The 12,416-nt window shown below is 35.4% G+C and overlaps 2 protein-coding genes and 1 long non-coding RNA gene across 5 annotated transcripts in view; 2 read left to right on the top strand and 1 right to left on the bottom strand.

Annotated features, from left to right (window-relative positions):
* Positions 1 to 4,630, top strand: part of LOC109541491 — a gene marked incomplete in the record, with an annotated part of 32,147 nt that extends 27,517 nt beyond the window's left edge. For both annotated transcript variants that reach the window (XM_048669462.1, XM_048669461.1), the window contains 4 exon segments: positions 1 to 112; positions 168 to 280; positions 3,351 to 3,457; positions 3,523 to 4,630. In XM_048669462.1, the coding sequence (XP_048525419.1) occupies positions 1 to 112; positions 168 to 280; positions 3,351 to 3,457; positions 3,523 to 3,645 (455 nt within the window).
* LOC109541484 (zinc finger matrin-type protein 5) lies at positions 1,767 to 6,320 on the bottom strand. Of its 2 annotated transcripts, none has more exons than XM_048669460.1 (3): positions 5,917 to 6,320; positions 5,720 to 5,857; positions 1,767 to 1,903 (listed from the first exon to the last, which is right to left on the bottom strand). In XM_048669460.1, exons 1-3 carry the CDS (start codon positions 6,236 to 6,238, stop codon positions 1,782 to 1,784), a joined length of 582 nt encoding a protein of 193 aa, XP_048525417.1. In that variant the 5' UTR covers positions 6,239 to 6,320; the 3' UTR covers positions 1,767 to 1,781. The 2 variants fall into 2 exon arrangements, with proteins under 2 accessions (XP_048525417.1, XP_019765905.1); XM_019910346.2 differs by lacking the exon at positions 1,767 to 1,903 and adding an exon at positions 5,205 to 5,464.
* Positions 6,311 to 12,416, top strand: part of LOC125505510 — a 12,447-nt gene continuing 6,341 nt past the window's right edge. The window contains exon 1 of the long non-coding RNA XR_007282230.1: positions 6,311 to 6,615. This is a non-coding gene — a long non-coding RNA (uncharacterized LOC125505510). The remainder of the gene's footprint in view (positions 6,616 to 12,416) is intronic.

Here is a 12,416-nt window from a genome sequence, read left to right as displayed (position 1 = left end):
CCAGTTCAGCCAAGACGATAACAGTCCGATCAAACGGAACAGCGGATTCGAATAGCGAGAAACAGCCAAACAGCGAAGAAGAAGCAGCCACTAAGATACAAGCAGCTTTTCGGTAAGCTCGTTCATTCGCACAATTTATTTTCCATTAAAACATCGATCGTTTTTAGAGGCCATAAAACCAGAAAAAGCATGAAACAACCACAATCGCAATCGCAACAAGAACCTGAAAGGGAGCCCACCAGGGAGGAGCTGGAGAACGAGTTCAGACTGGACGATGCAGGTACGAATTGAAAGCGTCGCATCTAAACTGGATTAGTTCTGGCAAATTTCAACTGTCTCATTTTCGAATCGCTCCACGAATTTCCCGTTGCAGGAGGCAATTTTTAAATTACCTTGTGCCTGGATACATTGATTTCCGGCATCGTTTATAAATAGATATCGAGTCTATGCGGGAGGGAGAGATAGCAGAATCAGATCAGTGACATGCTTTATCGGATTTTTGTAATGAGATCAATGGATAGATGTGAACACAGTTTTTGTTCACACCTCTGCCTGATTGATCATGCAGTATTTTTAATATTAAAGCCAGGATCCCGAAGGTACAGAAACTATACTCGAGGAAACTTTAGCAAGAGGATTGATTTCCTTGAAGTGAAGAAAAATTAGAAATCATCATTTCAGCATATCATCTGAGGATTTTCTGCCAGTTCAAAACAAAATTTTCCAGTAGCTTTCGAAAGATGAAGAATCCGTTAAATGGCCAGAATGTAAAAGTCAACTAATTTCGGCTTAATAAAAATAACCACCCAATACGGTTTCAAAAAAATGAGTTAAATGGACATTCATAGGAAAATTATATTTTCCAACTTATCAACTTTGCCACGTTCGAGAAAAACTTTCCTCAATGATTTCATTTCAGATAGACCGGAGCATCGGCTTGGTGGTTGGCAGAACAACATTCTTTTTCGTCCTTTAAGGAGTTGTGCTCCATTTCGTTGGAGAAAAGAATGCTAAATTGCTTTTTAGGATCTCGGTCGGTTTAATTTAAATCGGTAATGTTGCCGTTTTTCGATTTCTTGAATTTGTCTGCTCGGTTACTTTGGAATTAGAATTTGATCTCTGAGACAAACTATTGGAAACATTTGGGGAAAAAGTCATTACGGCCCTCAATTTTTATATCCCAAAATAGGGTGCCAATCATTTTCCTCAGCCAGTCTTACGAACGACCATTAATCTGCTTCTTAAGCATTTTCGAGACCAAAAAGCTATTGACGAAATTTCGCAACGTTCAGAGTTATCGCGACAATCCAGCTATCTGACCTTTTTGGGGTATTTGAATGGACTGCCGAGAATTTCTATGGATTACTAGCGGATAAAGGAGCAGGAAAGGCATTGAACGCTTAGTTAATATATAGCGCGACTATATATCTAAATTATGGGTACGAAGAGGCTACTTTTTTAATAAAGGGCGATTGAGCAAAGTTTTAAGGAAATGGATTGATTTATGGCCGGGTCTTGTGCCCATTTGCCACACACCCGCTTTTCAAGCTCAAGGAAAGCTTTAACGCCCTACAATTAATCACCATCGTCAATAAGTATCCATGTCCGAACACATCGGTTTCCTCAATTCTGCCTCGCAAATTCAATGGCTTTTCAAATAATTAGAGAAACGCCTTCAAGTGCAAATCTGAAAGGATTTAATTAAATCTAATCTAACACCGTCTCCACTTCGTCTATGTTTGAGTAGCAATTGTTTAATGTGGCTTTAATCTGCTTCAATGCTACACAGTTTTAATTACAAAGTTTAGAACTGGTATAAATAGATTTTGGTAGATTTTCAAGTCGCACGTTTGCTGTTTGGCTGAGATAGAAGAATCGATAGGCATATTCTGGTTGAACTGAGCTGGAAATGTAAATGAATTCAAATAAAACGATGATGAGGGTAAAAACTATGATACATTAATTTCGTCAAGTGAAATTAATTGCAAATTTTGTGTGAAACGGTAACATAATGGCACAATGCCTAGTCGACGACAGCCGGAACTTTGAAGCATGAAATGGACTCGGCAAAAACTTCATTAATCACATTTCCCGGGAGAAAAGCGGCATATTTTCAGACAAAAGAATACAATTTGTTATCTTTTGAGGCTCCGCGGAGCGCGAGAACGGAAAAAATGAGAATCTTCCAACTTTGAAGGCACATTGGTGCGATAAAGCCAAATCAAGACGGATTACACGATTTTTTTGCAAGAAAACCTTCACGTTTAATGGGCTTAGCGGTTTTCGAATAAATTGGATACAAAATACAAATTGTATCCAACTGCAAGAAAAATGATTCAAAAACTGCGAAACAGAAAACCATCCGAACTACTAACAACCGCTCCCAAAATTGTTGGAAGGATTAATATTCGGCTAGTCAACTATTGGAAAAGCAAGCAAGTTGCTGCCTTGGCCAAGAAAAAATCGATTTTTTTTCGTAAAAAAAACTAAAGCTTATTCTAATAACCGACGAATTAATAAATGATCGGCAAGACAGAAACTTTTCGAGGCTAAAGCGATTGAATAATCAATTACATAAATAATTAAAGGCCCTAAACAGGGAAGGTCAGACAGATGGTAACAAAACGAAGGTAAAGTCATTCTCAAAATAAATATTATATTCTTTTCCTTCCTGGGTTTCAGTCAAAGTGTGAAATAAATTTTTTTATATCGTTTATATCTAATGTTTCCCACTTATAAGGTAAGTTTTTCAAATGTTTTGCTCTCCAAACAAAAAAAGCTTTTTTCCTCAAGAACTAATGATGTTTTAACGCTTTATAAATTATAGTTTTTTACAACATATTTTAATTGTAAATTAGTGTTTGTAGGTTGTATGAATTTTAAATCTTAAATCACCGAAACATTATGAAATAAACGATATAAAAAATTATCTTCTACACTTTGACTGAAACCCAAGAGGGAAAAGAATAGAATAACCATTACACGCAGTCAGGAAAACAAATCAAAATATCTCAAAATAACATAAGCAAACCCAAAAAAAGGTTTAAAAAATTCTCTATTGTGGAAACAATACAAAAATAAAGCCAATTAGCTTGCGGACACAACAAAAAGCCAACATAATTTACGAATTGGTTCAAATGTGGGTCGCGACCACTCTCTCTCCACTCTAAAAACTACACCCAGTTGATTGGGTAAAAAGTTTGAATTGCAAAAATTGCAAAAGTATTCTATAAACATTTGCTGGTTAAACCGTTCTTTCTGATCATAATCTTCTATTCAGAAAGACAAAACTTGATCCCGAAGATTTTTCAGCGCAATGTTTAATAATGAGGCATTTCACTTGGTTTCAGAACTTTGCAATGCGGCCACCAAGATACAAGCGTCTTTCCGGGGTCACATGTCGAGGAAAAATCTGGAGGGCGAGAAGAAGCCCGACGAGAAAGATAACAAAGAAGAGGTGGGTTATATCTTTTAGAAAATATAATTATTTCCGGCAGCAGCTGTAAAGGCGTATATTTTCAGGAGCTCGACATAGATCTGACGGATCCGGATTTGAATAAAGCTGCTGCCAAAATCCAAGCTTCGTTCCGGGGCCATTTGAACCGCAAAGACGGCCACGGAGAAGGAGAAACTTCGGCAAATTAAGCCTCGAGCTCCTTTCCAGGAAAAAAATATAAAGCCGTTCTTTATATGTATTGTTTGATATTACAAGATATCCTGTAAATGCTGTTACCCGGTGTTCCGACCACAAATGTATGTACCTTGTGATCCTTTATATCGCTGATTTTATATTCTATAACTTCCACAGTGAATCGTTTTGATTTGATGGGACCCAATTTAATGGCAAAATAGAAATAAACTGGGATTTTTTTGAAAAAAATCTCGTCGCTTTAGCCAGACAGTAACAATGTAAAAACGCAACTAAAGCCCTGGAGATTGTATTTAACAACAAAATATTCGGCTTCACTGCCCCTTTTGTATCTCATAGGACGTTTTAAAGAGTGATAATAAATATTGTGTCAATTTCGACTCGTTACAATAGTACTTAAAGTCACACAATCAAAACGCGTTTTCTAAGATTTTCTTACTGAATTCCTGAAATAAATGGGTCTATGAATTACCTACCAAAAGTAAAACCCCCCGAAGTCAAAACCAGTATCTACTTACCAAGATATGGTACTATGTATTTACTTCCTAAGTTTAATCAAAGCAGACATTATTTATTAAAAAAATTATACCCCATACAATTACGTCCTCCTTCTGTTACATTAAGAGTAAGTAAAAGTAAAAAGATTGCACTTTGTTGAAAACTGCACCCTCTACGCTTAAAGAGTTGTAAAATTGTTGGCGAATTTAATTTTAAGGCTTTTTATAATAAGTATTAGAATCAACAGACCTTAGAAATTCCGATTTAGGTTCCCTTAGAAAAAGTTTTTAGATTAAAGGCCTCTCCATTTACGTAGATTTTTATTTGGTTGAGTAAAACGTTTTGCTAGCGTTGGGTTTAATTATCAGTTACATTAAAACGCAATGTGTTTAATCTGATAGAAATAGCAACCTGATTATCTCGACAGAAGCTTGTAAGAATATAGAAATCAATATCTCGGAATATAGTACCATAACTAAGACACTGGTTTTGTTTTATTAATAACAGCTAAACCATTAGAGCTACGCCGTCCCATTTTATATCCCTGAATAGAAAATTCATTAAAACGAACATGTCTGTTCAGAAAAAGTAGCAGATCTCACGCAAAAAAACAAATTTTGACTATTACTCGTTTAGGTACAAGCTTAAAACCTGACGCCACTTTTCACTCATAAATCAGGAACAAATTGAGCTAGCGCGAGTACCAAAACATACCAAAGTCTTGGTATACTTAATATGCAAAAAGCCCAAGGGGTGAGTCTTCATAAAAACTTAATGTCGCAAATTTCGAAAATAAACTGAGTTTGCAGAGCCATAAATTTAGATTCTTTAACTTGTTTTTGTTTAATTTTTCGGTGCTTATCTTGTTCACCAATTATTTTGAAAGTTGGCGTACCTACATATTTTTTTTTGTGCAGCAAAATATGCATTTTTCTGGGTTCCTTCTCCATAGATGGAGGAAGGTTTCGTTAGGAATAATTCAAACACTTTCAAGAAGCCTATTACGAAAATATCCGATCAAAGGTCACGTTTGGAATTAAATCTAAGAAAACTGTAATTGCACTTTTAATAGTCTGCTTTATTATTTTCCCCATTCTTCGAAATCATCATCATGAAAGTGTTCCGGACGGAATTTGATTAGAGATGGTGGTAAGTCCGCTCTGCCCACTAACTGTTCAGGGTAAGTCCAGGGCGTGTGCACAGTGCTGCTGTCATCCTTATTAGCAACCCTTTCATACTTTTCCAGCCAGGATTCTACAGATGGAATGTGCTTTTTTTCCAAGTCCAATTTCTGGCGCTTTATTTCCATCTGTTCAACTGAACAGTTAAATTCATTATTCAACAGGAACAATAACACATATATCAGAAGATTGGTGCTTCATCTTTCGGGTGTTATGATTACTTTTTAAGAATAAGTATTTACCAGCGAATACCATGATTGACGAGTAAGAAAAGTGAACACACTTCTGTGCACTGGCTTTTTGGAATTAAACTTACTCACTATTCGTCCCAATCATAACTTATTTTAAACTTGACTGTTAAATTAAATTAATTGCGTAATTTGCTGTTTACCTTGCTGTCTAAGTACACATAACTGTTCAGGAGAGTAATGAGTATATTTACAGCTGCCTTCGAACATACACGTGCCATTCTGGAAATATTTCCTGCAAGGGGTTTTCAATAGTTCCTCTTTCAGTATAGTGGCAGGATCTGCAAGTACCCAATACCTCTAGAGCTCCAAAAACACTTCGAAGTGTTCAGTTAAGTACCTCTACAATGCTCATAGTGCATATTACGAAGTTTAATGTGATGGGCGCTCTGTAGATGTTTTCTTCGTGCTTCCAGTTCATCAATGAAAGTCTTGTCACAATATTCGCAGTAATAACGACGACCCATTTTGAATAAAGCAATAATTAAGAGTTTTGTACGTTGAATAAACTCATAACAAATAGTCAGTAGAAGTGAGGTTAAGCTGAAGGAACTTGACGGTTTTTTTCGTGCTGACAAGACATCTATCGGCCACAAAGGTCTTCGTGCAAACAATTGACCAATCACAACACAGTAGATCGCTGAATAATTAAAAACATGCATGCATGTTGAAAGGAAACGTTTGCTGTCGATTTACCATGACCTTAGGATGCCCCAGATGTGCACAAAAATTCATTCAAAGGATACCTAAAAAATTATCTGCAAGCTGATTGGCTAGTGGCAAGCAGAGATGCGACTTACGGGCGAGAAAATTTAGTGGAGGGAACGTCGGTACTAGCTTCATAGGACATGTTTTGGGTTTTGATTTGTTTACGTTTTCCTCAGTCAGACAGTTGTCTTTTAGGCGCTGTGTTGTTCGTGTGTTTTGTTAGTTTTTCCTTATTTTCATTTTGTTTTGGACGTTTTGCTTGTTATGCGATGACTGAGTGATTTTGTTGTTTTATTTGTGTTTGTGTTGTCCGCAGTATGTGCTAATTTAGGTAGGTGTAATGTCATGATTTAGGTCTTAATTTAGCACAAGAACTGGACTTCTGGCTAAGCAAATATAGTTGGTAATTTAATATAAAATATATTAAAGCTTAATTAGTAAAATGTATTGAAAATTTTGTCTATTCTGCTTGCGATATTATTGGTAGCTAATCAGGGCCATTCTTCAGGTACCTTTTCTCTTGATAAAATGGTCAGTATCAGAACCTGAAGGCGCTTTATGTAGGAACCCAGCAGGGTCGTCTTCAACAGCCATTTTCTTAGCCGGAACCGTGCAATTCGCAACTCTAAATGAATTGTCGTTGCATTCAGTGATTCCTTTAATTACATTGAAGTACTTTACAACTTCAGTTTAGTTCACTTTCAGGCTTTTAACCCGTTTATCTCATGGGGAAGCGACTGGAACCAGTCAAGTTTATAAAAATAGGACACTAATAACACAACAAACATAATGTTCCTAGCGATAACAGTCGGATTATGCACGCATAGCTACTGACGAAGAAATGTGTGTGTTGGACTTGGAAAAATATACTAAGTCGAATTTTCAACTTAGGTGTACAACGGAACAGTCAGAAGCGCAATGCTGATCTGGAACCTTTTTATTCCTTGAAGAACTGCTGAAGATCGTTCAGAAGTGTCCATTTTGGAGAACAATAAGACAATTCCAACGATTAATTAGTAAATTGAAATTACTCTTTACTTATAAGTTTAATATAATTTGAATCCCTATTTCAAATATTTCTTTTTCTAAAATATACTGGTGATTCTCCAGAGTGTTTTGTAATTACTATTGCAAGACTTGCAGTTGAAATATTCCTTTTAAGCAATCTTTTCCAAAGCGTGACTTATTTATCTAAGTCTGTGTATTAAGCAACTGCTGTGGAAGCAAGAAGTCAGTTGCTTAAAGTCGCCATTAATGCGATTAAAATCTCATGATCAGAGATTCTGCTTTAGCACGATTTGTTTGGAGTGTGAATAAAACGTATTATTTGCTCCAATGTTAGAATCCTTATCAAGCTTTGAACGAATTTAACAATCTTAAATCTAATCCTATCTGCTTGTAATCAAGCTTTTAAAAAGCGATGTAAAGCTCAAAATAAGTGATTAGTAATTTAAAACTCATGATTTTAATGAACACGAATTCGTTTATTTCTATCATATTTACTTAATACAGTTAATGATATTGGCAAGTGATATACTGATTGATTATTTGAACCCAAGTTCGATTGCATGATATCTTACAAGATACTTTTCATAAAATTACATATTTACACGATGCCAACAAAATTATTGTATCAGAAGTCAAAGAAGGGTCAGTTTGTCAACAGCAATTAACCCTAATTACATTGTTCAAGCGACTATCAATGGGTTTTGTGTTGAAAATTATTATTTTATGATCTGTTACAATGACGAAATTAGTCAGGCTTCAAGGACGAAATTAATTTTATTTCCAGTAAATTTATTATGGTGGGCAATACTTTAAACAACTTTAAAACAGGAAAAAGCGATTTTTTTCATAATCACAATCATATTTTCTTGCATCTTTCTTGCATGCATTATTTTCTATCCATTATTTGACTTGCATCTGATTTAAAATGATGTTCGCACTGCAATGGTTTTAATTCCTGGAACGCAACAATGCAGCACGATTCCAATTATCTAGAACTGAAGCAATTTTTTTCAACAACACCCCTTTTCATTGGTACTTTGTATGTAAATTCCTGACGTTGAAATGACCTTTCAAGGTGCTTATTATGGGTACAATACCCGTTAGAAATGTTATCCTCTTTGGTATCGGGTTTCGAGAGCCTAAGGCCTTAAGGCCGAACCAGCGGCCCTGCAACATCATTATATTTCAGAAAATAATTGCACTTGTTATTCGAAACACTGCCCAGTTGAGACGGTGAACAGATTCCATCCTGCTTTCTGATTTAAAAAAAATCTGCTAGAAAATTATTATTGTTCAGTTCGAGTAATATTCAGATGATTCACTATGAGTATAAGTTAACTTGTTTTTGGGTTATTCTGAGTAAATTACTGATTTTATGTCTTTCCTAACGTATTTATTTCATATGGACTGAACTATTATTCAAGCATGAGTGAAAGAAAATGAGTGAGTAAAAATCCCAATGCCAGTAAGATAAGATTTATAGTTCGAATCAGAAAACACTGTGAATTTAAGTTTGTTCAAGAAAAATTTCAGTTTAGAAACCTTCATCCGAACGGAGCTAATTTGCTTACAGTTTTACTGAGTTTAAAAATACCAGAAGTGTTTTTTAATCGATGGATCGAAATGTAAACATTCTGAAGCTCGACCTTTAGCGATTCAGTGCCGGATAGTAATTTTGTGTAATTAATCATTTTCAAACTATACAACTGGTTATGCAAGCAGGTATTTTTTTAAATTTTTCATCTTGTAGGTTTTGTTGCGATCGCGTACGAGTTTTTCAAGACCTTACAAAATTCAGCGTTTTTAACTGTAACTTTATGTTCCATTATTTATTAAATCTGTAGTTTATCTTGCATTTAATCTGTTATTAGTTGGATGGCAGTGAGGAACATTTATTGTCCACGGTTCACTTAAAATAATGTGGAAGCATCATTCGTAATTGGCCTAATTTCGGTGTAAAGGTTGAAAAACCATGAAAGCAACTTTCGAAATTTTTCTCTTGTATAGTTTTTCACGCAGAATAGCGGATTTGTGGTTTGATCACTCCGTATCCTCACTACACGCACCAGTAAATTAACCGCGACTGCATTGAGGTTAATAGACCTAAATGTCCCCAAGTTAAATTGCTGATTCGGTAGATTGGTCTCATGGTAATGTGCGTTTCGGTGCATAATTGAAGGGAATAACAATGAACGAACACACGCTTCGTTTCTCTCCATAATGGAGGATTCGATAATGTAGTCTAGACTCCGTTATTTGGTACCGCACTTGCGCCATAAAGAGTTATATTTCCAATGCGTAATAATGATTTAAAGCGCTTGACTAACTACTTGAAAACTAGGACTAAAGTATCACAAACTTACCGAAAGCTGACCGTGCCACTTTCAAAAAATGAAGAAAATGTGGTTAGTATAACAGAAAATATGTCCAAAGCAATTAAATAAAGAAAGAGAAATGTAAACAATCAACAAAACTAGTTCAAGCTTTATGCATGCCAAAGGATTTATGGATTAGAAATCATTCTTAAGAACGTTCAGCAAGCTGGCGCCCCATCCTCTATTTAAGGCCTACTGATTAATCCGCGAGAATTCTCATCCAGCACTTGAACACATAAATAAATGTTACTCCGGATACTTTAATCCTGCAGTTAGCAGGCAGGCTAAACTACCGTACTTGCCTTAATAACGCGACTCACAGTACACAAAAAACTCAAATCCATTTAGTGACCACTTACAGCCCGAAGGGCGCTGAAAATCCCTAGCACGAATCGTTTGGATAAAATAATTTGTTAAGAGTGCGAAATTTGGAAAAACAACGCGAAATATAAATTAAAATTTTAGCAATCGCTATTAAAAATACAAGAACCGCTGAATTTGCTATGTAATTGGTAACAGGGAAACAACAATAATTAGTATAAAATACCGCGCACGACAATCAAAGTTGTGATTCACAGGAGAACGACATTGATTTTGCGTGTAGACTGTAGAAGTTCATATACCGAAAATCAATATTTCATTCCAGACAGCATCTAGTTTAATGTATAATGTCGGACTTAATAATTAATTTTACAAAAATAAAATTTAAAAAAATACCAAAACCCAATACAACATACAAGAATACAAGTCAACAATATGGGACTAAAAGCTCTCCATCTATATGGCACCACGGGCAAAATAATGACAAACTTACATATAAGGGCCACTATGGTTCCATATTTCCCATCTAACACCGCGATTCACACGACACAAAGAACTGGCGCCCTTTGCCTGTAATAAACGGCATATTTAGACAGCTTTTTGCGAAAAACTCGATGTGACTTCGAAATTTTGCCTTAGTCTAGAGGCACCGAACTACAGAACCACATGATATAATAAATTTGCTCGATCGCCCTTTGGATGAGTAATTCGTTTACAACGCAGTTCAATTTCAGTGTGTTTATAGTTGACATTTTTGTAGAAAGTGTCTCTTCGCACGGCAATATTTTCCAAAACAAGTTTCCGTTGCATCTTGTTTGGATCATCGCCGTAAACAAATCAGTCAATCAGTCATTTTTGTATTAAATTAAATGCTAGCAAATCTTGAATTATTTAATGTTGATATATTGTGTAAAGGCCTGGCTAAATGACAGAATCACATTCAAGCCAACCCATACTTTATGAATGCTTTTTCTTCTTTGCTCGCATCATGAAGAGTTACGGAATACGTAGCGCGATTTTGGCAAGAGCAGTTTTCGCTCGATTTTCATTAAAATGTGCACGTTTGATGTTGGATATGCTGGTAAAATGTGCTTAAGCCCAAGTCTTTTACCCAAAGAAATGCGAAAAAAGACAGACATACGAAATGCATACGAGGCTTTTGCTATATTTTTTATAAAACTTTGCTGGTTTATAACTTGATCTGTTGATGAAAAGCGGCCTAAATGGCAGATTCAGTTTCAACCCAAGTCTTAACTTGTGAATTTTTTTATAAGGATGTATTTATTATTAAATTTGGAGCATCTTTAGAAAACAGTACTCAACAGGCATATTGAGCTCCACAAGAATACCGCTCACATTTAATTTCGTTGGTTATTCTAGACGTTTTTATAATCTGCTTGAGAGCACATGGTTCTTGAGATAATTTAATAACAGAATTTTTCGACATGGCCAACAATACACTGAAAATACGCAGCAAAATAGTTATATACAAATATAAAATTGTCTGTTTCTTTACATTAAATCAGATAAAATTGTTACTTCAATCATATTAAATCAGATGAAATTATCAGAAGTTTTCTCAATTTTAATTGTAAACTTATTTTTAACACTCCGTATTAATAGGAATCAAACTGTTATAAATATTATAATAAAGTACGTGTTTCTCAATAAGAACTCCGTGCCAAAAAGATGTAGTAATAATTTTTGTGCCTGCAAATTTAATTTTTGATTTAAAATGGGAAAAATCTGAAACACGATTAGACTTATGTATAGGATATTACGGTTTAGTGGAGTTCAAAAATTTAATACTATACAGAGTGTTCCACCTAAAATTACCAACTCGCTAACTTTGCCTACTTCCGGTGTCACCGCAGTGCGAGTTTTGAAAAGGTTTAATTTGTTTGCCTGCAGAGATTTTCTTTAGGCCAAAAAGTTGGGAGATTCTTGCTTTAAGCTATTTAAAAAACCCATTAACTAAACGTGATCTTTAACACGTACGAGCGCTTTCTATCAGATGCCTTAAGCATTGTGGAGTGTTGAAGATAATTGCTTCAATTGCCTTGCTTCAATTAGCCCGGTTGAACGAGTTGACTTTTCGAATTATCGAATATGACGGTAGGATGATCATGATCTCGACAATGTGACTTGCAGCATGGAATGCAGCCGATGCGATTTACTTCGCAGTAAAAGAGAAATTGTTTATAAAGCGTACGAAGGACGAGTCATAATTAGTTTTCTCACTGCGTGGCTTTGACATATTTTATTTGCTTTACAATGTTTAAAAACTTTCGGCTGGTTATAGAGCCCTCCACTGCTTAATGCATGTGATTGATTATTAATATTTTTATCATCAAATTATGAAATCGGTCGTAAGCGTTAAAGTCTAATTTATGAGCATCTGTTTAAGCTGCGCTAATTGAATCACATT

The sequence above is a fragment of the Dendroctonus ponderosae genome, unplaced genomic scaffold (assembly GCF_020466585.1).
Source record: "Dendroctonus ponderosae isolate FM_Combo_2020 unplaced genomic scaffold, Dpon_F_20191213v2 Dpon_F_20191213_8, whole genome shotgun sequence".
Classification (NCBI taxonomy): Eukaryota; Metazoa; Arthropoda; class Insecta; order Coleoptera; family Curculionidae; genus Dendroctonus; species Dendroctonus ponderosae.
The sequence above is the reverse complement of the archived record's forward strand: the minus strand, read 5'-3'. Positions and strand labels throughout refer to the sequence as shown.